General features: G+C 44.6%; 1 protein-coding gene across 5 annotated transcripts in view; it reads right to left on the bottom strand.

Moving 5' to 3' along the window:
* ASB18 (ankyrin repeat and SOCS box containing 18) overlaps positions 1-26,224 on the bottom strand; it is a 139,269-nt gene that overhangs the window by 77,581 nt on the left and 35,464 nt on the right. For all 5 annotated transcript variants that reach the window (XR_003857444.1, XM_029606408.1, XM_029606407.1 and 2 more), the window contains exon 2: positions 9,554-9,821. Coding sequence is in view for 4 of the 5 variants with exons in the window: in XM_029606408.1 (XP_029462268.1) it covers positions 9,554-9,821 (268 nt within the window). In the remaining variant the exon portion in view is untranslated. The remainder of the gene's footprint in view (positions 1-9,553; positions 9,822-26,224) is intronic.

Genomic DNA, 26,224 nt, shown 5'->3' on the forward strand with positions numbered 1-26,224 from the left:
AGTTATGCGGCTTAAAGCACCTGGATGCCTTATTTTATAAATCCTCACCGAATTATTTCAACATTTTTAACTGTATACAACCTTCAAGACATATTGCTATGATACACTTAATCCCCCTAATAAACACCTTATTGTTACCGAATACTATTGGCACCACCTATGTAATGTACGACCCATATTTTTACTGGTGCCCTATTGTAAACCGTTGTGATGGTGAATAACTTAATGACGGTATATAAAAACTCTTAAATAAATAAATAAACCCCAGCTTGTGATGTCATCAATCGGGGACTCCCCTGAGGTTCCCGCCATAGTATCTTTAAGGAGAGGCTCGGTGGCACGTGCACAAGCGCTAGGAAGGCCCAGAGGAAGCAGGGAGGTTGGCGGCATCCCAGCCGCCATGAGAAGTCTCGGGAGACAGATGGCATGCAGCGGCAGCGGTTAGCCACAGCCACAAGTTCGCTCGGAGAGGAGAGCAGGGCCACACATGACGTGAGTTGGGTCAGCCATGTCTACCCACGGCCGACAGTCAAAATAGTACCCCCCTTCCTAGGGCCCCCCCCCCCCCCCCGGGGGTTTGGGTTTTCGAGGATGTGTGGCATGGAACTGCTTCATGATATCCTTATCAAGGATATTGGTTGCAGGCTTCCAACTGTTCTCTTCTGGCCCAAAACCCTCTCATGACAGGAGGCACTTCCACTTTTTTCCACATTTCCTCACATCAAGGATGTCTTGAACCTGGTAATTTGGAGAAGATCTTTGCCCCCTAAAGCCTGTCAAAGAGTTCAGAAATCAAAGGCAATGAGTAGCGGTCTTTTAGGGGGATCTTGTTCAGGCCCCAGTAGTCGATGCAGGGATGGAGCGAACCGTCTTTTTTCTCTACAAAGAAAAAAACCACTCCAGCAGGAGACTTGGAAGGTCGAATGAAACTTTTAACCAGGTTCTCGCAGATGTACTCTGACATGGCCTGAGTCTCTGTGAGTGACAATGGGTACATCCCACCCCGAGAAGACTCCGTGTTAGGCAACAAATTGATTGCACAATCATAGGAAGGATGCAGGGGCACGGTGTCCGCAGCCTTCTTGGAGAACACATCTGCATATGAGGAGTACTTCGGAGGAAGGCCGGGAGGAGAACGCGAAGTGGTCAAGCAAGGCAGAGGCGAGACGGACTCCAGATAGTTGGCGTGGCAGGAGAAGCCCTAGAGGGAAGGTTGTAAAGTGGCCCAGTCAAACTGTGGGGTGTGCTGTTGTAACCACGGCAGTCCCAGTACCACTGGATGTATGGCTTTGTCCAGAATGTGGAAAGAAATGGATTCCACGTGCAGTGATCCCGTGCGGAGCAGGATAGGAGCAGTGGTATGAGTGACCTCACCAGGTAGTGATTCTCCGTGAATTGACTAGAGAAGTAAAGGCACTGGGAAGTGGATGGTGGGAATCTGGAGGTGCTCAGTCAATTGTTTAAGAATAAAGTTCCCACCAGCCCCAGAGTCCACTAAGACCAGGGTATGGAACTCCTGGTTGTCCAGCTTGATGGAGATGGGTAATGTCAGTAGAGGAGAAGGCAAAGTCAGGTCTAGGAGCAGTCCTCCTGATGAACCAAGCCTGGGAATTTCCTGGACAGACAGGGCTTGTGGATATGGCATGTCCAGCTTGGCGCAATATAGGCAGAGACCAGATTGCTGGTGGCGGCGTCGTTCCTTAGGAGAAAGTCTGCTCTGGGCCATTTATTATTTAATGCAAATTTCCCCTTGTTATTCACACCCTCATTTATTCATTTGTTAACTTGTTTTATTTGTTCAATGTAAAGCGCCATGCCTGGCGTTTGTTTGTGTTACACTGTAAACCGATGTGATATCCTGGATGAATGTCGGTATATAAAAATTTTAAATAAATAAATAAATAAATAAATTTGCATAGGCTCATCTTTGGATTTGCTCAGAGCCACGTTCAGCCTAGGTGAAGACAAGTGTTGAATTTGGGACGAGCTTAACATAGATTTTTTGGACGCTCTAGACTCCTGTGAGCGCTCCTGCAGTCGGCAATCGATGAGACCGGCAAGGTCTATCAACGAGTCCAGGGATGCAGGCATTTCCCGAGCCACCAACTCATCTTTGATCTGGGAACTCAGTCCCTCAAGGAAAATGGACTGTAAGCAATCTGAGTCCCAGTGAAGTTCTGAATTCTAGATCCTGAATTCTATGATGTAGTCCTGAATTCTAGGACGTAGTCAGTTAATGGCCGGGTGCCCTGGTGAAGGTGGAGAAGAGAGGATCCGGAAGTGGATCTTCTGCCAGGATCGTCGAAGACGGAATGGAATAGGGTGAGAAAGCCGGGCAGGTCATGAAGAACCAGGTCTGCACGTTCCCAGAGGGGTGATGTCCAGGCCAAGGCCTTGCCATCCAGGAGGGAAAGGATGTAGGTAGTCTTGGTAATCACATCTGGGAAGAAAGCTGGTTGCAGGCTGAAGTGCATATTACACTGATTCAGGAACCCCCTGCACATAAGAGGATTCCTAGAAAAATGTGGAGGTGCTGGTAAGGGCAAGGTAGGTCGAGGAACTGGCATAGAGGTGGAAGGGTTGAGCTTGGGAGACGTTGTGGTAGTAATCACTGCAGCGTCGAAATGAGTGCTTAAATTATCAATGGCTGCTGCTAGTGTTTCCAGGAACTTTTGTTGCTCACTGATTCTTTGTGCCAGGCCAGGGATGGCCTGGATGGCTGAAACCTGTAGTGACGTAGGCTGCCCTGAGGAGTGGGGAAGAGCAGAGTCAATCTTGGCAGTAGTGACGTAGGCTACCTCGCGGAGCAGGGGAGCGGGAGCAAGTTACTCGTATAGAGATGTAGGCACTGCCCCGAGGAGCGAGGAAGTGTTGAGCAAGTCACTGATGTAGAGACGTAGGCACTGCCCCAAGGAGCGGGGAAGTGTGAAGCAAGTCACTGGTGCAGAGACGTAGACACTGACCCGAGGAGCAGGGAAGCGTGAGCAGGTCGCAGGTGTAGAGACATAGACACTGCCCCAAGGAGCGGGAAGCATGAGCAGGTCGCAGGTGTAGAGACGTAGACACTGCCCTGAGGTGCGGGGGAGAGCAGAGTCAAAGTCTCCGGTGGCAAGGCAGGGCAACACCGAGGAGAGGGGAGGCCAGCAGGCAGGACCTCTGGAGAGGCGCAGGGACCACCCCAAGGAGTGGAGAGGTCTGGAGACAAATCTCCCAAGGAAGCGCACGTAGGGCCCCCATGGAGCGGGTACCCAAGCCAGAGTCCAGAACCGCAGGTAGAGATCCGAGTCCGGCACCAATGTCCGAGGAGGCAGGAACAAGCACCAGTAGCGAAGGAACTCGTTGCCAAGTCAATTAGCGTAGGCCAAGCAAGGTGCTTATAAACCCCAGCTTGTGATGTCATCAACTGGGGATGCCCCTGAGGTTCCCGCCATAGCGTCTTTAAGGAGAGGCTCGGTGGCGCGCACGTGCGCACCTCAGAAGGCCCAGTGGAGGCATGGAGATTGGCGGCGTCCCAGCTGCCATGAGAAGTCTCGGGAGGCAGATGGCATGCGGCGGCAGTGGCTAGCCATAGCCGAGAGTTCGCCCGGAGAGGAGAACAGGGCCTCACATGAGTTGGGTCATGTGAGGCCCTGTCGCGGCCAGCCGCAGCCAGCGGTCATAACATGATCAACTTGTGAGGTGAGTCTGGCAGGTTGTCTGTGAATAGAGCTATCAAAAACTATGTTAAAGTCTCGGTCAATCAAAATTGGTAAGTGAGAATATATTAAAAGAATATTTAATATCTTACTGAATAGTTGTTTGGAGCATATATATATTGCCTAGAAGGAGCTGCTTACCAAAGATTTCTGTCACTAGTAATAAATATCTACGCTCTGGATCAGTGAACAAAAGGGGTTTATGGAAAAGTATGGCTACTCCTGCTTTCCACTTAGAAGAGGAGGCAGAAAAAACTTTACCCACCCATTGCTTCTGCAATTTAAGATGTTCCACTGCTGAGAGTTTCGTCTCTTGGAGTATGGCTATGTCTACAAGAAATCTATGCATCGCCTGTAATAGCTTGTAACATTTAACAACCGAACTTATACCACAGACATTACAAGTAAATCATCTGAGATTCACCATTCGGTCCAAAAAAGAAAATAACTGAATTGCGGATATGAAATATTTATTTTTTGCAGGCGACAGGTCCCTCAGCCTACACCTACCACCTCCAACAGACAATTAATTTAAATAAGAAAACCCTGCCTTAACTGTATTTGTTCCCAATGGCAATTGGAAAAGATTAATCTATTATAAGTGAAAAAGCATATAATATATACAAAGAAACTCTAATGTATTATCTGATTTAGTGCCTTCCCATCAGTTACCCCATGAAAAACCCCAAGATAAGTATACAATGGACGAAGGAAAAAAAAACAAAAAATTTACAACTCATCTGCCATCCCAAACAGAAAAAAAAATCCAAAAAGGATAAACTATTTGTGCTGAGAGGGCCCTCCCCACAAATCTTATAGTTTAAATGAAAAACAGGCAACAAAATCACAGTATTATGCAGCAATGAGAAAATAACTATTAAGACGCAGAAGAAAAAAGAGAATGCCACTGAAAGCATTTAAATATCAGCCAGAGTTCAGGCCTTGTAAAAAAGTGGTGGCCTCTTCAACTGAATTGAACATATTTTTCCCTTTTTGGAAAAATTTCAATTTTGCTGGAAAAATTAGTGTCAATCGAATATGCAATTTTATCAATTGCATACAAATAGGAGCAAATGTTTTTTTCCTTGATGCCATTGAGGCTGAGTAATCTTGAAAGATAAAACATTTTTTGCCTTCAAATTGTAAGTCCTGTAAGCGACAAAATACTCTTAAAATCACAATTTTATGAGCAAAATTTAGGACCCTAAAAATCACTACTCGGGGTCAGGAATTAACACTATCACCAGTGATCAGAGGGTCTAACTGATGGACCCTTTCGATGAATAGTGCACCATCTAAATACAGAGCATGTTTAAGCCAAGCCTCCAGGCGAATTCCCAAATAATTTTCTGGAACAGATTCAGGTATCCTTATTACATGTAAATTGTTTCTTCTCAACCTGTTTTCAAGATCATTGACTTTTAGCTGAAACAAATTGCATTGTTTTTTCATTTGTGCCATGACGGTTTGCATGGAGGCTGTTGCATCCTCAATGTCAAAAATACACTGTTATGCTGTCTGCAACTACTGTTGAATCTTTGTAAGCTGCAAGCTCAACCTGGCCAGTTGTGTGGAGATCAAGCTGAATTTCCCTTCCAAAGCTGTGAGCACTGCTGCAGCAACTTTGTCGACCATTGGGTCTGAGCAATCTGGAGCAGGGCTAAGATCCAGTGCATCGGCCATTTTGGAATCTCTCCCTTTTATTTTATTTATTTATTTATTTATTTATTTATTTAAGGTTTTTATATACCGGCATTCATGATACAATCACATCATGCCGGTTTACAGTTGAACAGGGGGTGCAGAAAGCAAAAACTGGAACTATTGCAGAGGAAGTTGCAGTTACAAAAAACAAGGAGGATCAAACTGGGAGAGAAGCGAAATACAGAGTAGATACAGAAGTGTTTTAACATCATGTAGAGTTATTTACAGATGGCTGGAGTGGCTGCATTCTTGAAGTGGAGAGGAGGCCATTAGGATAGGTCCGGAAAAGCTTGTTTAAACAGCCACGTCTTAAGTCTTTTTCGGAATATTGGGAGGCAAGGCTCCTGCCGGAGATTCGGTGGGATGGAGTTCCAGAGTGAAGGTCCCGCTGTTGAGAAGGACCTGTCTCTAAAAGTTATAAGCCGAGTGAATTTAGTGTGAGGTACCTGGAGGGATCCTCTGTATGCTGCTCTGGTCGGTCTAGAGGCGATATGTTTGCTGAGCGGGAATTGTAGGTTGAGTCTGGTAAGGTGGTGGATGGTTTTATATATAATGGTGATGGACTTGAAGATAATTCCGAAGTGAATAGGGAGCCAATGTAGGTTTTTTAGGATGGGGGATATGTGGTGTCTTCTCCTGGTATTGGTGAGAATTCTTGCTGCCGCATTTTGGACCATATGTAGAGGTTTGGTGTACGAGGATGGGAGACCTAGTAGGATAGCGTTGCAAGAATCTAACTTAGAGAAGATTATTGCTTGTAGTATCGTTCTGAAATCATGAAAGTGGAAGAGTGGTTTTATCCTTTTCAGAAATTGGAGTTTGTAGAAACAGTCCTTGGTTGTACGGTTGACAAATGCTTTCAAATTGATCCTGTTATCTATTATAACTCCTAAGTCTCTCACTTGGGTGGAGAGTGGGTAGGCAGGAAGAGTATTGATGGTGTTGCTGTTTTTGGGGAGATAAGTAGTAGTTCGGTTTTGGCAGCATTTAATACGAGGTTTAGGCTGGCAAGAAGGTTGTTGATTTTTTGGAGGCAGGACTTCCAATGTTCGAGGGTTTTGGAGAAGGATTCTTTGATTCTTTGAGCGGGGTCACAATCTGGACATCATCTGCGTAGAGAAAGTGTTTGAGTTTTATTTTATTTTCTCTTTGTCCTTTCTGGTCGATTTTGTCGAGAAAAACCATCTGATTGCTCACCAATGCTAGGAAAAACTGATCCTTGTAAAATTTTCTGAATTGGAGGTCCAGGCTCGCTTCAAGAATTGAGTAAAGGGAGAGAGCCCTTGGAGAGATCTGTCACAGCATCTTCTCTCACAGCATCATGTGGCTCTCTGCCTTCTCTTTTTAAGAGAGAGAGATTTTTGTAGATTTTGGTCAGCTTTTGGATTAGTTTTTTCTTATTCTACACACCCTGTGCTTTGGAGAGGGGCAACCCCCCAATCCTGATGTGCAGGGGCTAGAGAACTGTTAGCAACCCTTCTACTCCCTAGAAGAAGGAAGACCAGTGACAGCACTACCCAGAGTGAGATATTTTGGATAGAGACGTTTGGATTTTTCCTCTTTTTTGTTTGTGTGAAGGGTCTTTTTTCCCCACCCCTCTGCACACTTGTAGAAAGAGATAGAGGACTGTAAGCAGAACTGGAACATCTGGCTTCTCTCCGAGAGAGGTCAACTGGGGTTGCAACATCAAGTCTTGGGAGATTCCCAACCAGATCTCTACTCCAAAGGGATCAGGACATAGGCTGTGGGCATCAGAATGAACTATGGACTCAGGTAGGAACTTTTCATGGCGTAGGGCTTCCCCTATAGGATTCCCAATCTACTGGGCTGTTTGCAGAGATGAGAAAACAGTGACAAGCTCTCTCCCAGGAGCTAGAGAAAAGGATACAAGCACCCCAGTCCAAGTGCACAGTTTCAATTATGGATTGTTTGTGGGACAATGATTGAACTTTTAGGAAATAATCAGTAAACTTAAGTTGAACACCCAGTTTGAGTCCAGCCTATTTGTCCCTGAAGAAACTACATCACCAGAGAGATACACACACATCAGGAAAGACACTCCATCATCTGAGCCACAAAGGATTTCCTTCCACCCACAGAAAGAGCTCACTCCCTGGGACGTGAGGAGGAAAGGGAAGGATGGCAAGTGCAGCCCTGACTAACAAATACTTTTATGGCCCTAGGGAACCAACAACCCCCCGACAAAGGGTCACACAATATAGTAAACCTTCCATATCAAAACAGAACTAACTGTCAACACTGAAAGAGTAACAATCCTCCCTATGCAAAGACAACACTGCAAATATTACACCAGGCCAAAAAACAATAATATACTTTCTATTAGGAAAACAGAATAAGCCAATCTGCTATAGATCCTTACACAGAAACTGCATGCTAGCAGACTATCTCATCTTGTTCACATGCAGAAAACAGACATACCCTCATGTAAATAGAAATGTACAGACAAAAAATGAACTAGAAACTAGAAACTGCAGCAAGACAGACCCTGTATGTAGTGAAAAAATGGAATAGCAGAATCACCACCATTCTTCAGAAAACATAAAACAATAAAATCCAAAAATTTAAAAAAATCAATCATTATAGTAAAACCATACTAATAAAATTCCCATACCTGGGAACTTTGGTTTCAGTCACCCTGAGATTATCATGAATTAGTGGGCTGGGGGTGCACAAACTTTCTCCACTATCTCTCACCTACAAACATAAACACACATGCTCTGTTTCTCTCTCACATATTCTCTTGCACACACGTTCACTCTATTCCACATACTCTTTCTCATGCTCTCACACACACGTTTTCTCCCACATGCTTTCTCTCACATACATATACACATGCTCTCTCTCACCCACATACATGTATGCTATTTCACACAGATGTATGCCTTCTACTGTCCCATATACTCTCTCTCTCATACACACACACACATGCTGTCTCCCACATATTTTTTTACATACATACACAAATATGCTCTCACATACCCACACTCTCTCTCTCATGCTTTTTCTTACACACACACACACACACACACACACACACACACACACACACACACGTGTTCTCTTTCTTGGCAGCAGCACTCTCTTGCTTGGGCCTGTGCAGGACCCAATATCTCTTCTTAATCACCACTCCCATTTGTGGGCAGACTCTGTTCCTCCTCCTTCACCCTGAGTGCCTACTGATGCTTCTTGTCTTCTCTTAAGCAGCATGGGCTCAGACACCACTCTTCCTGCTCCTTCACCCTGCGCAGCCTATCGATGTGGCTTCTGCTTTATCAGGTGGTAACCCTGTATGCCTCTAGATGCTACTTCTCCTTTTTTCAGCTGAGCCACCCATCCCACACTGCTCCATCACATGAAGCCCTGGCCTTTCTTCCGGCATGTGGGGTTAATATCAATGCCCTCTCCTCCTGCTGCTCAAGGCGATTGGGCCTCCTTCTTCCAGCCCATACAGGCCATTGGTTACCACATCCTCTTCCAGACCATGCAGGCAGCAAGTAGGAGGTGCAATCCTCACAGTCCTGAGTCTTGCTTTGCACCAAAAGATCACATCCTAACAGGGCTGGTGAAAGAACTAGGTAGCCACCCCCAAACCTGTGGCACTCTAAGTTGTCACTAATTTATCTAGTGCTTCCACTGGCCTAGGAAGGCCTCTGCTGCAGTCCAACTGGACCAGCACTGGGGGTGCCTTAAATTGACACCAAAGTATAAGGAACTTTCAAAAGGCTCATAGTACTGGTCCAGCCAACCTTCTTGGCATCTAGCCCGTGGAAGTACTATCCGTCTGACTGCTGATCTCGACCCCATTTCCAATGTCCCTGTCTAGTGATCCTAATTCCAGTATTCAGTCCTAGTAAGCCTGTTCCCAGTGCTCCTGCCCACCTGTCTAATTCCTGGCTCCTGGCTCTTGACCAGCTCTTAGGCTTCACCATCATGCCTCATCCTTACCTCTCCAATGTATGCATCTTCCCTTTGGGGTGGCCTCTGCTTGCTAAGCCCTGATAGCCCTGACTCTTGCAAGGGAAATAATAGCAATAAACTGAATTATCTTCCCAATTTTTTTCAGCAGCACCTGATCAGAACCATTACATAACACAAATCTAAATGAGCATAACTGTGATTTTTTTTCTCCTTACCGGTAGGTGTGTTCAGTATTGCAGAGGTGCAGCGGGGCGAATCCATCATCACTTAGTAGGTTAGGGTTGGCTCTGTACTCTAGCAGCAGCTCCACACAGTCCACATGACCCTCTAGGCTTGCCTCATGCAGTGGGCTCTTGCCTCCAGGAGCTGCATTGGGGTCTGCTCGGCGCTGCAGTAGGTAGAGGAGGCAGTCCAGATATCCACACTTGGCAGTTATGCAAAGGGGATTGGTTAACTCCCGTTTGTACTCTAGAGACCACAACCCTATGGTAAGAACAATGGAATACTAGTAAGCGATGGAGTAATACATACATGCCTGTACCTTTCTGGATTATCAATAGAAATATAACATTTATTTAGTTATAAAATGTTTTGAAAAATTAAGCATTGTGATTTAATACACAGTATCATGTGACCCTTGGGTAAAATTCTTTAATGCAAATCAAGAGGGACTAACTAGTATCATGGCAGCTTTAACAAAGCTTGATGACAGTGAGTTCCACTGAGACCATTCAAGATAAAGTAAAAATGTATTTCATGTTAACAACATTTTATCATAAAATGCTGTTAAAACCCTATTACACAATGTAAAGGTAATAAAAATATTATGTGCTTCTGCAGTGCTGTGGGGACGGGGTGGAAAACACTTTACCTTTTTCTCATATTGGAATATTTATAGTATACTAAAAAGTATCAGTCTATGCAGCAAGTCACAATTGAACAGATTCAATGGTACCAGTTAATTCTTAGCTCTGTGGCATACAAACTGGTATTTGATCAGGAGACATTGAACAAAGGCCATCACTTTCTGAAAAATGTTGGTAGCCACCACACTTTGAATGCAGGAGTTTTTGCTCCTAGAGAAACACATCTGAGTTTTCTGTTGTAATGTAAGTTAATAAATATATGGGTGTGAATGACTGGTCCTCATTCCTAAATGAGTGTAACCCCCCAGGGCTGATAGGCCCCAAAGGTCCAGAACTCAAAACATTTCTTACAGTTTAATTTTCCCTTGTTTTTAACTTACCTGAGTGTCTACGATTCCCTGAATGGGAAGGCATTGCCTTACTCATTATCCCAATTAACAATGTTATGTCAACAGTACTGCTGATCTCGCCGAGATGTACATGACAGCAATAACCATGCTGGAAGCTATGATTGTTTGTAACATAATATTTATTGAAACTAGATGAAATGAATGCAAGATCTTTACAGCTGTCTTTACTCAATCCAGATGTTAGCTTTTAGATCCATATAAATTTGTAACTTCTCTTCTGTTGTCAATGTATTCAATCCTAAATGTGATTCTCTTCCCTTCCTGCATGGTGTAGGACAAAACTTAAACTTCCTCCATGTAGATGGTATTTTGATGGTATAGTTCAAAATGATTATATCCAATGAAACACTCTGTTGACTCCTACTTCTCCAAAAGAATTTCTCCCACATGATAGTACCTGGATAATACTGATTGAATACACTTGTCTTTTTCAATTACCTTCAGCAGATATAAGTGAACCCTACCAGAAATCTAAGCTGCCTCTTCTCATCTCCTCTCTCCTTCTTCCTTCTGGACAAGTTATCTCTCCTTAAGGATAATGATGATCCCAGATTCCTTCTCAGTTCAGAGGACCGACCTCTCCTTTGGGTTATAAACCAAAAAGAAAACTGAGACTCTAGACTAGGGGAAACTTAGCAAAACAAACAAACAAAAAAAAATAACAATAATACATAAAGGGGATCAAAACCGTTGAGATAGGAAGAGTGGAAAAAAGCCCTCCCATTTCCAAAACCCATGAGGGTTCCATATATCTTTAACAAAATGAATGCCCTCTGACTTTATCTTCCCTACAGGCCACACTTCTTGAAACCCTTACCACTGGAAAATAAATAAAAACAGGGGATAGCCATGCTATGCTGCTCCTGGGGAAAGTAACAATAAAATCCACAAGGTAAAATGGCGGTCAGCAGTTTATAAAACAGATGAACTCACCACTTCCACATGTGGGAACTAACTACCCATACTACCACCCTGTTCTTCTCCAAACCAAAATTTGGTCCAGCCTGAACTGGTAGAGAACTGAGAAGTCGCTAAATAAGTTTAACAAGACAACAAAATGCTTAGTAATCTTTAGTCCGAAAATACCACACAAACTATAATGTCTACAGATAAAAGAACTGTTTCTGCAACAATTTGTTGTCTTGCTAAGCTGGCATATGAATGAAGACTTGATATATTCACATATATATATATAAATTGTTATGACCGCGGCCTTCAAATCATGTTGAGGGACGCGGAGGCGCAGTTGCCTGCTCCTGGGTGATTGAGCCCTTGGGCCACGGGGCAGCTCAGGGAGGAGCCCCAAGACGCACACCATGGGAGGTGAGTGAGTACAGGCACAGCCGGAGCAGGAACAAGGCTGGATTGTAAACCAGGCAAGGAACGTTAGGAACTGGAACAAGATAGGCTTAGCCCTGGACCTACACGCACTCATGAGACCCAGCAAAGCAATGTTGGTCTCAGGACCAGCCCTCTGGCCACTCGATAGCCCTTCTGGACCCGCTGCTGTGGGAACGACGAGTGCGTGAGGCTAGACGGAGGCTGAGGGCAGAAACATGACGACACATGGAACTGGAACAGAAGATTCAGGAAACTTGGAAGATACAGACAAGAGTCAGTATACTTGGAGAACTCGGACTGAGGACTCAGACTCAGACTTGGAAGACTCAGGATCCTTGGAGGTCTCAGACGAGAACTTGGAAGACACAGGATACTTGGAGGACTCAGACGAGGACTTGGAAGACTCAGGATACTTGGAAGAATCAGATGAAGACTTAGGATACTCGGAAGGCTTGGACAAGACTCAGGATACTTGGAGGTCTCAGGCAAGGATTCATGATAAAGTAAAGGGTGAGAGATGCTATGCAGCATGCCCTACATAGCCACCCATGGCTGTTCACGGACCACGCCGGAAACAAAGCAGACTCCAGGAGAAGCAGTGGAACTTGAAACCAGGACATGTTGAAGATTCAGGAGAGGCCTGCACTGAGGCACGCCCTACACAGCCGCCTGTGGCTTGTCGCGGACCACGCTGAAGCGGAGCAGGTTCTAGTAGAGTCTAGGGCATGGATAGAAGCAGGCACAAGGTACTTTGAAGACCGGGACAGGATACTAGACTCAGGATTCAAGACTCGGAACTCGGAATTCAGGAACAGACCTCGGCATTAAAACAAGGGCCTTCCGGAGACTTGCGCTGCAGAGATGAAGGTAGGCCTACACAGCCCCCCATGGGCTGGTCATGGACCATGACGGTGGCACTCCTGGATAGGTAGAGTAGCAAGGAACCTGGAAGGAGGACGAGGAGCAGGAGATGAGGAGGACATCAGGACCAGGACTAGAACACGGAACATCAGGGACATCTGGAACACAGAACATTGAATATTCGGTACTTCTGGACCGGGAACAACAGGACTTGGAACATCAGGACTTGGATGAGGAACATCAGGGCTTCTGGACATCAGGGCTTCTAGACAAAGAACATCAGGACTCTTGGACGAGGAACATCAGGACTTGGAACATGCAACGAAGGAGCTCCAACGAGGGATGAGACCAGGAACATCAGACGGAGAAGATCAGGAACATCAAGAACATGGAACATGAAGCCATCTGGACAGGAGCAGACCACGGAAGACCTTGACCAGAGAAGAGGAGACATGGATGACCATGTAATATGATTCAAAGGCCTCGAGGAACTGACACAGAGCCCTTTTATAGGGTTGGACCAGGGAACACGGTGATGACGTTATCCGGTGGGTCCACGGGCTTTTCCTGCAGCTGGTCCTTTAAGTATGAAGAAGAGGTGCGCACCCGCACCTAGAGAAGGTCAGGAGGATGGAAGAAGTAGGTGGCCACGGCAGGGCTGCGTGGGAGAAGGAGCAGGTAGTGGCGTCGGCAGTGGCCTCCAGGCCGCAGAAGAGGAGGATCCTGACGGTGGTTTCCTGCAACAAAGAGCGGTGGTATCAGAGGCAGCCTCCACACCGCAGAAGTGGATGTCCCGGCAGCACCGCTCAGACCGCGAAGATGAAGACAGCGGCAGTGGCGGCTTCCTGCTGCTAGAGGAATCCCAGCGGCATCTTCCCTGCCACAAAAATGGAGTCAGTGGTAGTGGCTTCACAAGCTGCAAAGAGGAATGTCGGCGGCACCTGGCTGCACAGGCAAGGCCCCAGTGATAGCGGTGTCGGGTCGGTAAGTGGAGGGCTTGCTCGCAGGATGCGGTCCACGGGCAGGAGTGTAACATATATATATACCATAAAAAAACCCTGAAAAGGGGGAGGAAAAAAGCACTTAAGTTATCTTATAATGTTTGATATCACCAACATTTATTTTACTAAGTTAAAAATTTTATATTTATTGAAATTATTATAAAAGATATAGTTTACAAACAATCCCTGTTACGCGCCCCACCCGCGGTCGTCCCGTGCACAGGACTGCTCACCTTCGGGGTCTCACAGCGGGTCCCAATCCTGTCTCCCTCGCGGCCCTTGCAAATCCGGCTAGGCCCTGGTGTCCTGCGGTGGCAGTCGCTGGGCCTTCAGTTGCGTGCCGGGCCTCACGCTTTTACCTGCCAGAACTTTTCCCGATGGCGTCGGCGTTTCCCCCTGACGCTGGCCAAAAGTCCTTGGGGGTCCAGCGGGGGTCCGGGAGCGATCTCCTGCGCTCGTGACGTCGGGGGACAGGAACCAAAATGGCGCCGGCGCCATTTCTATTAACGCAGCCGTGGCCCGAGAGTGGAAGATCACACCGGGACCCCCCCACTGGACCCCAGGTAATTTAAAACATTTTGGGGGGGTTCGGGAGGGTGGGGGATTTATTTTAAAGGGTCGGGGTGGGTTTTAGGGTTGTTTTAGTGTGCCGGTTTTCCCGCCCTCCCCCTTTCCCTCCCCCTCCCCCGATTTACGATTTTTGACGATAAATTGGGGGAATTCCTATTGTATCGCGCCTCTAACAATTTTTGATGATTTAAAATATATCGGACGATATTTTAAATCGTCAAAAAACGATACACATCCCTACTAGATTGGGATCCTAGAGATGTACAACAAAACAGTAAGGTAGAGAACCAGAAAAGAGATGGGATAGTAGGAGAAATTTGTATTTTTTTTTCTTTTTCAATTTTTTTCTCTGAGGACATAACATTTCAGTACAACCAACAAACAAACAGGGTAAGAGAACTAGGCTGGGACTGTAGAGAGGTTAAAAACAAACAAAGAACCGTTATAGAGGTGGGGTGGGAGGAGAAACTTGTATATATTTATTTCTTTTTGCATAATTTTTTTTCAGGGGACAAACAACCCAGTATAACTAACAAACAAACAGAGTCGGAGAACTAGGATTTAAGAAGGCACTAAAACATCATCTGTTTAGACTAGCCTTTCCAGATCTTTGTGACTTATCCACCTCCCAAAATTAGTCTTAACTAACTTTTGTGGTTTGTTTGTCCCCTAAGACTAGTCTTTTATACAGATGTTTATCACAATGAGTTTGTGTTGTATTATTTTAATTCGATTTTATTCTTTGATTTACTTTTAACAATTATGTATGTTTTTAGAAACCTGCCCTGAACATTGGAGGGCATGGGATATAAATACATAATCTAGTAGGTCAACCTAGGTACAGTATTCCCGCCATCTTCAATTTTAAAATATAAAGAAACTCTCAAAATGCTAGATTTTTGTATTTTGAGAGACGGCGGGAATACTGTACCTAGGTTGACCTACTAGATTATGTAGCAGTGAACAGTGAGAGAACAATCAAGGTCTTGGTTTGCCGTCCTTCTTTACTACATAGGATATGTAGTTTCATATAATCAACAACTGTGGTTTGAGCCCCTGATGCAGCCTTGTTTGGCGAAACTCGGCTGGAGTCGGGCTTTTTAATAAAATTCCTTCCACGATATAAGGTTGTCCCCTTGTTGTTTTTTTGCCTTGGCTACATGGGACCGCCTCCCGATTTGTTTTATTGGACCTTCCCTTGCTCGAAATATGTTGATCCTACAGAATTTTCCAGTTCAACTATCAGAAGTAAGAGAGAGGTAAAGAACATCTCATGCTTGATTTATTATTTATTTTTGGTACAAAGCAGCGATAAAATATCTGTTGATCTGGTCAAAATGGGAATGCCAACCAGATTCTGTTCCATGAGTACTACAGTGCTGTTTTCCACCTTAGGGGTGTAAGAGGTTAGGGCTGTTCAGCTTGGAGAAGAGACAGCTGAGGGGGGATATGATAGAGCTCTTTAAAATAAAGAGAGGTCTTGAACGAGTAGATGTGAATCAGTTATTTACACTTTCGGATAATAGAAGGACTAGGAGGCATTCCATGAAGTTAGCAAGTAGCACATTTAAGACTAATCGGAGAAAATTCTTTTTCACTCAATGCACAATTAAGCTCTGGAATTTGTTGCCAGAGGATGTGGTTAGTGCAGTTAGTGAGGCTGGGTTCAAAAAAGGTTTGGATAAGTTATTGGAGAAGAAATCAATTAACTGCTATTAATCAAGTTGACTTAGTGAATGGCCTCTGCTAGGAATCCTGCAGGCACATCATCAAAATCTCACTACTGTGCTTTCTTTACCTTTCCCATGGCACATAATCCAAAGCTGCTGCAATTGCTTTTTTCCTACAAGTATGTGTGTGTGCATGTGTGTGTGGGGGAAACGCCATGCCATGGGCACATCTTTATAATTGTGCCGATTGATGTTAGGCCTGAATGCAGGGAGAGTTTCAGCGGCACTTTTTGCCACTCCAAAATTTTGCCGCCTGAAACAGCCACCTCACCCTGCCTCATGATAGAACCGCCCCTGGGATCAAGACTGCTGGGGACTGAGAGAGAAGGGGGGGGGGGAGGTGTTGGGGAGCAAGGCTGCTGAGGCCTGGAAGGGTAGGAGATTGCTATTGCTGTTGCGGTCACGGTCACGGCACTCGCGACCGGGGCCTTACCTCTTGGCTTCTGGCATCGGGTCCAGTCTCGCTGGAGAGCTTCGCCGGGTTCTGGGCCTGTTCGGCGGCGTCCCCGTGGGGGCGACACCATCGGGATGCCCAAGCCAGCTGCCCTCCTCCTAGGCGCGCGCGAGCGCAAAGAGGCCGAAGATATAGGCCCTTTCCCGCCACTCACTGCTCCACCCGCTCCCGTGATGTCAGACACCGGCGGGTATGTAAGGTCGGCATCTGCCTCTAGCAGACGCCTTGCAACGAGGTTACCTTGCGGTTCCTAGTTGCTGTGTGCCTCGGAGTTCGCTAACTTCTCGCTTGTAGCCTGCTTCAGTTCCAGCCTGGTTCCTGCCTCAGTATCCCGCCTCAGTATCCCTCACACCTTCTGGTGGCCAGGAGTGGAGATAGCACCCTTTTCGGTTGCTAAGCAGGATGAACTGCAGAGTTATGCAGACTGCTTCACCATCTTCCCCAGCTTGGGGTCTGCACTGCTCTCAGCCTTGTATGGCTCAGTGAGCAAGAGGCTTAAAGTCATTTCAGATGCAGGTCTCCTTATTGTATGGAAGTGTGCAGTGGTAGCCACAAGGCACTTATTCATTCGATTTATATTTTGCCTTTCAGACACATCATCAAAGTGGATTACATCCAGGCACTGTAAATACTTGAACTGGATTCAGGACCAGTTCTGATTGCTACATAATAAGAATAATCTTAAATTTGCTGTCTGTGTGTTCACTTAGTTCTCTCTTTCTTTCTCTTTTTTTTTTTTTGGGGCTCAGCAATATTTTACTGCTCTTCTGGACTTCTCGTCCAATTAGAATTGGCCCCTACTATACCTATACCACCATAAGCCTTCATTTGTAACTACTAAGGCTTTTCTCCTAATTGTGGCCTCTTCCTCATCCAGTCTAATCCAACCACCATAGTGACAGCCTTTAGTAAGAGCTATCTGCAGAACTTGGTGCATATACACTAAAGGGTGAATTTTCACAGACTTAAACACATAAAAATTAACATATACATGCATAAGTAGCAGCTACTAGCATGCATGATATTTTATAAACCTCAAACATATGTGCATATTATTGCTTTCATGCGCACATATACACATATAAAAAAGAGGCAGTCTCGTGGCATTCTGGAGCAGAGTCAATATATATGCGTGTAAATTCCTATTTTAAAAGACACTTATGCATGTAGATTTGCCAACTTACTCGCATAATTTTACACCTTCTGATTATCTTTTGTAAATGATATTAAATGTGTTTATTGAGTACTATTGGCTGGATGGGAGATCTGGGTGAACTGAGGGGGTGTTCAGGCTGAAGAACCAGCAGGGTTTTGATAACCTGGAGAAGGACTGGGCAAACTGGTGGAGTAACTGGTAAAATTGGTTAATTTCATCTATGCTCGCATGTTTTAAAATGCACTGATTTACATGCTTAAATCCGTATTCATGCGAGCAAGTCCTACTTTATTTTTGTGTGTAAAGTATCTATGCATACTTTTTAAATAGGTGGGAAAAGTACGGGTGCTCAATGTATTGATATACTCGCTTTCAATGCATTGCATGCATTCGTGCATAAGCATACATACGAACATAAGTTGCAGGGTAATTTGCTGCTTGTCTTTAAAACAATATTTCACTGAACTTTTTTTTAAAGAGAAGTTGTGTTTTAGTTTTAGATTTACAATATTATAAAAGCAAAACCAAACTAATTGTGTTGATTTGGGTCAGTAGGAATGAATATCAAAGATTATAATAAAGCAAGCAGAACAAGGGCAGAATAGCTTAAAGCCAGCAAAATGGCAATGAAATGACATCATCAACTTTATTTCTTACACACCTTTCCATAATTACACCCAAGTTGACTTACAACACAAATATAATACAATACATCATAGTTGTGATACATTTCTAACACCAAAATGTCTCTCTAAAACAGTAATAAATACCTGTTTGAAATCATTCCTCTTTAAAAGTTTAACTAAAAAGCCACATTGTAAGAAATTTCTTTAAAAATGTGTATATTTGGCATAAACCAAAGTTTCCTAGGTGGGGAATCTCAAAGAGCTGGAGTTCAACAAAAGAAGGCATGCTGCCGAGCTCTCAGCAAATGAGCACATTTCACAGATGGTAAATCTAATTAGTCCTTCAAAGCCAGATCTCAATACATGAGTAGGTAAAACTTAATTTGGCTTCCCTCATAATTGGAAACAAAATTGTGCATTGTGTATATATATTGCCATGCAACAATTCTGAATTCAATTCCCAGCCCAGCTTCTGCTTTCTAGGCTGGCCATGGGCAGTTCTGCTGCACATGCAGTGCTTACAGTTCTTTGGGAGTCCAGAAAAGGAATCACAGTTATTGCACAATAGCACACAGGAAGGATAACTTTCAAACGACTGCGTGCAGCAGCATCTATACACATATATGGCCATGCGGAGTTTTATCCCAGTATTTTGTAACCCATGCATATCACTAACCCAAATTAACACAATTAGTTTGGTTTTGCTTTTATAATATTGTAAATCTAAAACTAAAACACAACTTCTCTTTAAAAAAAGTTCAGTGAAATATTGTTTTAAAGACAGGCAGCAAAAGGCAAAACAGGGACTGTAACTGTGCTCTGATTGATTAGTTGTTAACTTGCATAGGTGCCCTGCTGTGAGGAATTACCATAGTTAATATAATTAGTTCCCATTCTTTTATATAAATTCTTCTCTGATTGGTCCATTAAGTTCCACATTGTAATGCATTTTGTAGCACATAGGGATGGAAAGAAAAAGGCAAGTGAGGTCTGGTGATGAGCTTACTTGTAATAAGAGGTATCTCCTCCTTCTTGAGTTGTATATTCTGGAATTATATTTTTACTATTGGCAAATAATTAAAAGGATTTTAAAAAGTTGAGGACCCCCCCTCCCCCATGAAAAAGCATCAAAGGGTGCTGAACAGAACAATGTTCACAGTATCGTTCCCTCAGTGCTCTGCAGGCTGATGTCTTTAGATTTTTTGTGTGTGCTTTATGTGTATAGGGCCCCTCACTGAATGTAACACGGTAGTGCTATTCATCCATTAAAAATAATAATAACTCTTAGAGGGAGTTCAGGACCCATTTGTGAGATTGTTAGCAGGTATGAAGGAGAATGGGGAAAAGAAGACCCTTCTTCCAGTGAGCACACATCAAAGAGGTGAGATGGCTCCCATGGCAGAAATGCAATGGAAGAATCGATCACATAGATCTAAAGAGCAGTGGTTTATATTCACAGAGCAACAGCTTCTCTTGGGTCTCGTGCTGAGAGCTGTTCATTATATGCTCGTTACCCTGCCTGCCATTTGGTAGACACTGTTAACTTGTTGAAGGCAGTGGAGGTGCTGGCAGCAGAGCATTGGGAGATGTAAGGAGGAGGCACAGTAGGCAGGCTTGCCATTATTCTGATCACTGTTACCCCTTGCTAGTGGCATGTACTGGAACAGCTCAGTCTCTGTTTAAAAACCAGAGGTAAGGAATGAGCCGGCAGGATGCATGTGTATAGCCTCCTCACGTCTTTGTAGCTGCTCGACCTAAGAGCAGAAAGAGGAGCTGGTAGCATCAGTGCAGGCTTCACTCTCCAGTGACTGGGCCCAGACCATGCTACGGAGATTTGTAGACTGAATGTATGAGCTGCCTGTGAAAGTGGCAGAGAAAAAAAGGAGTAGAGCCATTTCTAATGTACAAGAAGAACCGGGAACCACTGAGGGCAGCAGAGAGTGAGAGAGAGAGAGAAGGAGTAATAAAATACTTTCTGCTTAGTACATGTATTGCCATCTTTCTGTGATCATGAAATTAGATGAAGTCACATGGAAATCTGTCTCTTTGCCACAGTCTAATATGCTGTACTATCTTTCATAGAAATTGAGACACTGGAAAGTTTTAATAAAAATGTGTTCTTTATCAACCAATCGCATTGAAGCTTCTTATTGTCAGTATCCAGAACCACACTATAATAATTTCTTCTCTTTTCTCCTTTCCCCTTTGGAAGCTGTTGACAGTCAGAACCAGACATCATTGCCCTTCGTCTTGGAGACTGAATTAGTACTATTAGCGCTGTTTTAGTACTAGCATGATAGGAATATAAACAGGAATACTGACAGAGTGAGGTGCAAATACCTTCAAAAGAGCTTCAACTTCCCAGGCTGGAATGGAGCATGTATCAAGTACATCTTTTTACTGAATGTAACTCACCTTGACCTATCATTGAAAACATGTGAGCTAAATAAATAAAATACAGCTCCCAAGGTTGTTTCCTCTAGCATTGTTATAATTTTGAATGGCAAGCTTATTCCTTTTTTAACTAGTATCAGGTTTACTGTTAGCTCTTCAGAATAGGAACCTACTTTCTCCTCTGTTTATTTGTTCTTCTACGTAAATTTGCATGAAGCTTGTGCCTCTTGTCTGTTTTTATCAAGCTCTTTCTTTTACCCTGCTCTGCACACTGATGAGGGTCTGGGAACAGTATATATTTATTATTAGCAAACTAGGTTGTTGGATTGGTCTCCATATTATATGATTGGCCAGAACACAGGATGTTAGTCTTCTAACAATGCCAAGTCAGGGATCCAGGGGCCAAAGTAATAAAATGTGAATAAAACATTTGTGTGAAATTTCAGCACACGTGTTCTTTACTCATGCACTAAAAAATGAATTAACTCCTGATGCAGTAAGCTAAAGGTATGCAAATTACTGCAAATTTAAGGCATGCTACCACATAAATGAACGTACAAAATAAAATATGAGTTGGGCAAGCAAACAGGAGTTGTGAGTATAAAACTGGTCTGCCGAGCGTGGCTCTGTCACAGCTGCACTCGGCAGACCACGTGACTAGAGCGACCGGCCCATCGGGGGATGCCTGATCCCCCGATAGGCCAATCCGCCCCTGAGCACACGTTAACCGGCGGCTAGACACATGTTTTGGATGCATTTTCATTACCCCTAATGCAATAAGGGGATCAGTGCATCGAAAATGCACGTCCAAACCAGGGCGTAGCTAATAGCGCTCATCACATGTAAATGCCATGTTGATGAGGCTATTAGCTATTATCCCCCAATGTAAAAAATAACCGTTCCCCGACACAAACATTTTAACCAGTTAAGTTTTGAGGAGCCCCAAATGTTGAACAGAAAAGCAGAAAATACTGCTTTCATGTGGTTCCTCCGACTTAATATTGTGGTGATAGTAAGTGGGAAGAACCACAGAAAGCAGCAACATGAAAAAAAATATTAAAACATGGGGTAGATTTTAAAAGGTTGCACGCGGGCGTACATGTGCGCATGCTACCCAGCCCGCGCACATGTATACCCAATTTTATAACTTGCTCACACATGCGTGTGCAAGTTATAAAATCCAGGGTCAGCGCGCGAAAGGGGGTGCACAATTGTACACCTTGCACGCGCCGAGCAGCGCTGCCTTCCCCGTTCCCTTCCCCCTAACCTGACCTTCCCACCCCTTCCCCTAACCTTTCCTCCCCATAGCCTTACTCTAACACACCCCAAAATTTTTATTTTACCTTTTGCGCCTGCCTCTGGGCAGACACAAGTTGCACGCACTGGCAGCCTGCCGGCACGCGGTCCTCTGACACAGCGGCAATGGCCGCTGTGTCAGAGGCCTCTGGCCCCATTCTGCCCTGCCCCAGACCGCCCCGCCCCTGCCCCGCACCTGGACCACCCCTTTTGTAAAGCCCCGGGACTTACACGTGTCCCAGGGCTTTACGCGCATCGCCGGGTCTTTTTAAAATAGGCCCGCGCGCGTAAGACAGGTTATACACGTACATCCTCTGGATTTACGCGTGTAACCTTTTTAAAATCCGGCCCATAATGTCTTGATGGTGGACAGGTTATGAAAATGGACACTCAATATACGAGTGTCTGTTTCCCTAACTTGTGGTTGTGCACGGTTTAGGAAAATTGACACTTGTTAAATTGAGCGTCCATTTTCCTAACCCACGTACAGCCACTTCTCCTGGGTGCCGGATTCCAAGGAGGCGCTAGGAATACACAACTTCCTCTAGCGCCTCCTTTTTAATGCAGCAGCTCATTTGCCTACTGCATTGCACACCCGGGAGAGGTGGATGAGTGCCCATTTTTCCCACGTGAATGTTACATCGGCCTGATTGCTTGTTACCATATCCTGGAGAAAACTTGATTTTTTTTCTGGTTTTGATGGATTTTACTGGACTAATGTATGAATTATCTAAAGATGATATAGTACTCAAGCTTTTGAGACTTCAAGGCATTTGGGTTCTATATTTAGTTCCTTGTCTTTAAAAATAGATGCTCAGCACAAATAACAAGTCAGATACAGTAGGTAGTTCCTGCCTAGAGGGTATACAATCTAAAGGTGAATTTCAAAGCAGTTACACACATACAATTATCATATACCTGCACTAGTACCTTGTACTCATGTATATGCTATTTTAGGCACATCAAAAGCACATGTGTATTTTTGGTTTCATACTCACATTTATGTGTGCAAATAAGGGGTCATCTAGGGGCATTCGTGGGCAAGTCCAATAGTTATGAGCATAAGTTGTTGTTTTATAAGAGCACAAGAGCACATGAGCACATTTGGCAACTTATTCATGCAATATTACAGTAGCTAATTAACCAGCGCATTTGATATCAGACTCATCTGTTGTCTGCTATTGGTTGGGTGTGAGGTATGGGTGAGCTTTGGAGGTATTAGGGTGAAAAAAAGAGGGTCTCAATGACCTGAAGAAGGACTGGGTGAACTGTTGGAGGTATCGGTAAACTGGTAATTTCAATTACATGTGCATGTTTCAAAATATACTGACTTCTGTGTATAAATCAGAATTTTACATGAGCAAATAATATATTTGCACATAAAATATACACGCTTATGTTTATAATATAGGTGGGAAAAGTACGCGCTTTCAATACATTACAGGTATTTGTGCATAATTAGACATATGAATATTTTATAATCTGCACATACCTGAAACGTGCAGGTAATAAAATACTGTAGTAGATCTCTGTGCAACCAAATATAGGGTCATGTGGAATTTTTTGATAATTACCTCCAAAGTTGGTATCTGAGACAATGGAGCGTTAATTGATTTGCCCAAGGTCTCAAGGAATATCAGCGGGAGAAGTGGGATATCACGGTTGACTACTCCAAGCGCTAAGCCACTCCTCCGTTCTTTGGGGCTGATGCATTAGAACCTGTGCCAAAACAGGCGCAAAAGTTAAGCCCCAATTTTTCATATTGCATGCGTTAAAAACATGTGGTCCCGCTTGATGCAGTAAACAAATAGTATGCAAATCAAACCAGCATTAAGGTAATCCTAAAAAGCATGTCAAAATGACATTAAAACTGATATGCAGAAAACCAGAGTAAAAGCGGTGGTAAAAGCTGGTGCTAGTTTGAAAAATGCTGCAGTGTTCCCTGTTGATTGACAGAAGTATCCTAGGCTGATCTGTGCTGTGATTGGCGGTGTACAAATGTCCATCTGATTTCTTGGACACTCCGTTTTGCATGGAAATAAAAGACAGTCTATTCTAGGACCGTTTTGTCAGTACTGGGTGGTTTTACGGGAGCTCTGACCTAGGAATTGGAGGTTTTCTTGGTTTTGGAGTTAGTGGTTGTTCAACTGTGATTGCTGAGTAGTGTCTTTTGTGCTGCTTGTTTTTCCATTGCTGTTTTCCATCTTTCTGTCTTTTGTTTGTGATCTTGAGTGAATTTTTAGAGTGATCTGATTGTTGGTCTGTGATTGTCTGTCTTTTTGTCAACTTTGGCGGTTAAGTTCTTGAAAGAGTGGAGTGGATGTTTGTGGCTATGGAGAGAATGAAGTATGACGGGGGGGGGGGGGGGTGCAAGTTGAGGAGCAGATGAGTGTGATAGGTGGGCGAGTTGTGAAAGAGAGGATAGGAGGAGTGTGGTGCATGAGTCAGTGGAGTGTAGCCAGGGAGGGGAAATGGAGCAGAAGGAGAGTGGTGTGCATGAGGTAGAAGGGGGTAGAAAAGAAGGCAGATGGAGGAGTTAGAGCAGAGGGAGGGAGGAAGGGAAAAGTGGGAGGGGAGAAAGTAGTGGGAGTAGTGCTCAGGGAGGGACCCAAACCAGCCATCATCTGGGAGTGAAGGGCAGAAGGGAACTAGCAACCAGAAGCTGGAGGAGAAGCAGCATTAACGTGATGTGCACTTTATGGAAGAAGAGAAGGAACATCAGGTGCAGCATGTTTGTGAGAAGCACAGTGCGCTCTTTGGGCAGAAAATATCCTCAAAGAACAAGAAGAAGATCTGGGAAAGCATCATCAAGGATGTCAGCAGCCTGTTAGTGACAACCAGGTTAGTGGACCAACTGAAGCATCAATGGCAGGACACCAGGGTGGCTGTCAAGGCCAAGCTGGCACTCATCGAGAGGACCAAGCGCCGAATGGGAGGAGGCCCACCATGCAAAGTGCAGTTGATGCTGGTGGTGACTCTTCAGCAGGGCTCTTTTGCAGCTGTCCATACTAGCAGCCCTATCTAACCCTACCGCGCCGGCTGCATGATTCCCCGGCCCGGGAGCAGTTTCGGAGGCCTCGACCATGCCCCTGAAACACCCCTGGGCCGGAACCATGCCCACAGCCCCGCCCCCGGATGACACGCCGCCACAACACGCCCCCCCCAACATGCGCCCGACAAGCCCCCCTAGCAAAGCCCCGGGACATACGCGCGTCCCGGGACTTGTGCGCGCCGCCGAGCCTATTCATCATAGGCTCGGCACACGCAGGGGGAGGTTGGGGCAGGTTTTCAGGGGGTACGCGCGTATCTTACGCGCATACCCCTTTGAAAATCTGCCCCTTATTTATTTATTTATTTAAAAATATTTACAGCTCACTCCTCCAAATAATTCAGGGCAGTTACAAAATAACATACTGTACATATTAAAACAAACTAAAAACATATGAAAGCATAACTAGATACTTTATCTGATATAGATGAAAGTTTATAAAAAATGCAAGGCTGACAAACATAATTTTGTTGGAGCAAAGGGCAAGGGTGCAATTAATCTGAGATGTCAAAAGCTTGCTTAAACAAATAAGTTTTTAGTGCATGTGTGGGAACGAGCGGTGATTCCCACAGGCCTGGAGACAAACTAGATTGACTCCAGCCTTCTTAAAACAGTAACTCTTTATCATAACTTCACATATGCACAGCCATAGACTTTCTTCTCTTCAGACAGTGTACACTCTTTATTTACAGTGTGTTGCTTCATCTCAGCTCAGGGTTTGGACAGTATTGCATACAGGAGCTGCTGACCTCCTGGAGACCTGGGCCTGATCTTATTATCCCCACCTGGATCCCAGCTCTTATTCCTCCCTTGCTGTGTGCCGCCCACAGAGCTCTCTCTCTCAAGAGGAATTAAGGTGGGACCAGGCATCCAACCTGGTCCCACACAGGTTTAAGGGGGAAAATAGGGGCACTGCCTCACAGCATGCTTGAAGAATTTAGGGTTGTTAATGTGTGCATGGCAAGCAGTAATGAGTTCCAGTAATGTGGCCCCGCTATGGAAAAGCAATGCTTGCAGGTCTCGGACAATCAAGCACATTTAGGAGAGGGAACATTAAGTAAGTTCTGATTGGCAGAGAAAAGAGTTTGAACAGGAGTATGAATTTTTAAGACAGAGAGGATTCAGGGTGATT

This window comes from Rhinatrema bivittatum, chromosome 6 (assembly GCF_901001135.1).
Source record: "Rhinatrema bivittatum chromosome 6, aRhiBiv1.1, whole genome shotgun sequence".
NCBI classification, from domain to species: Eukaryota; Metazoa; Chordata; class Amphibia; order Gymnophiona; family Rhinatrematidae; genus Rhinatrema; species Rhinatrema bivittatum.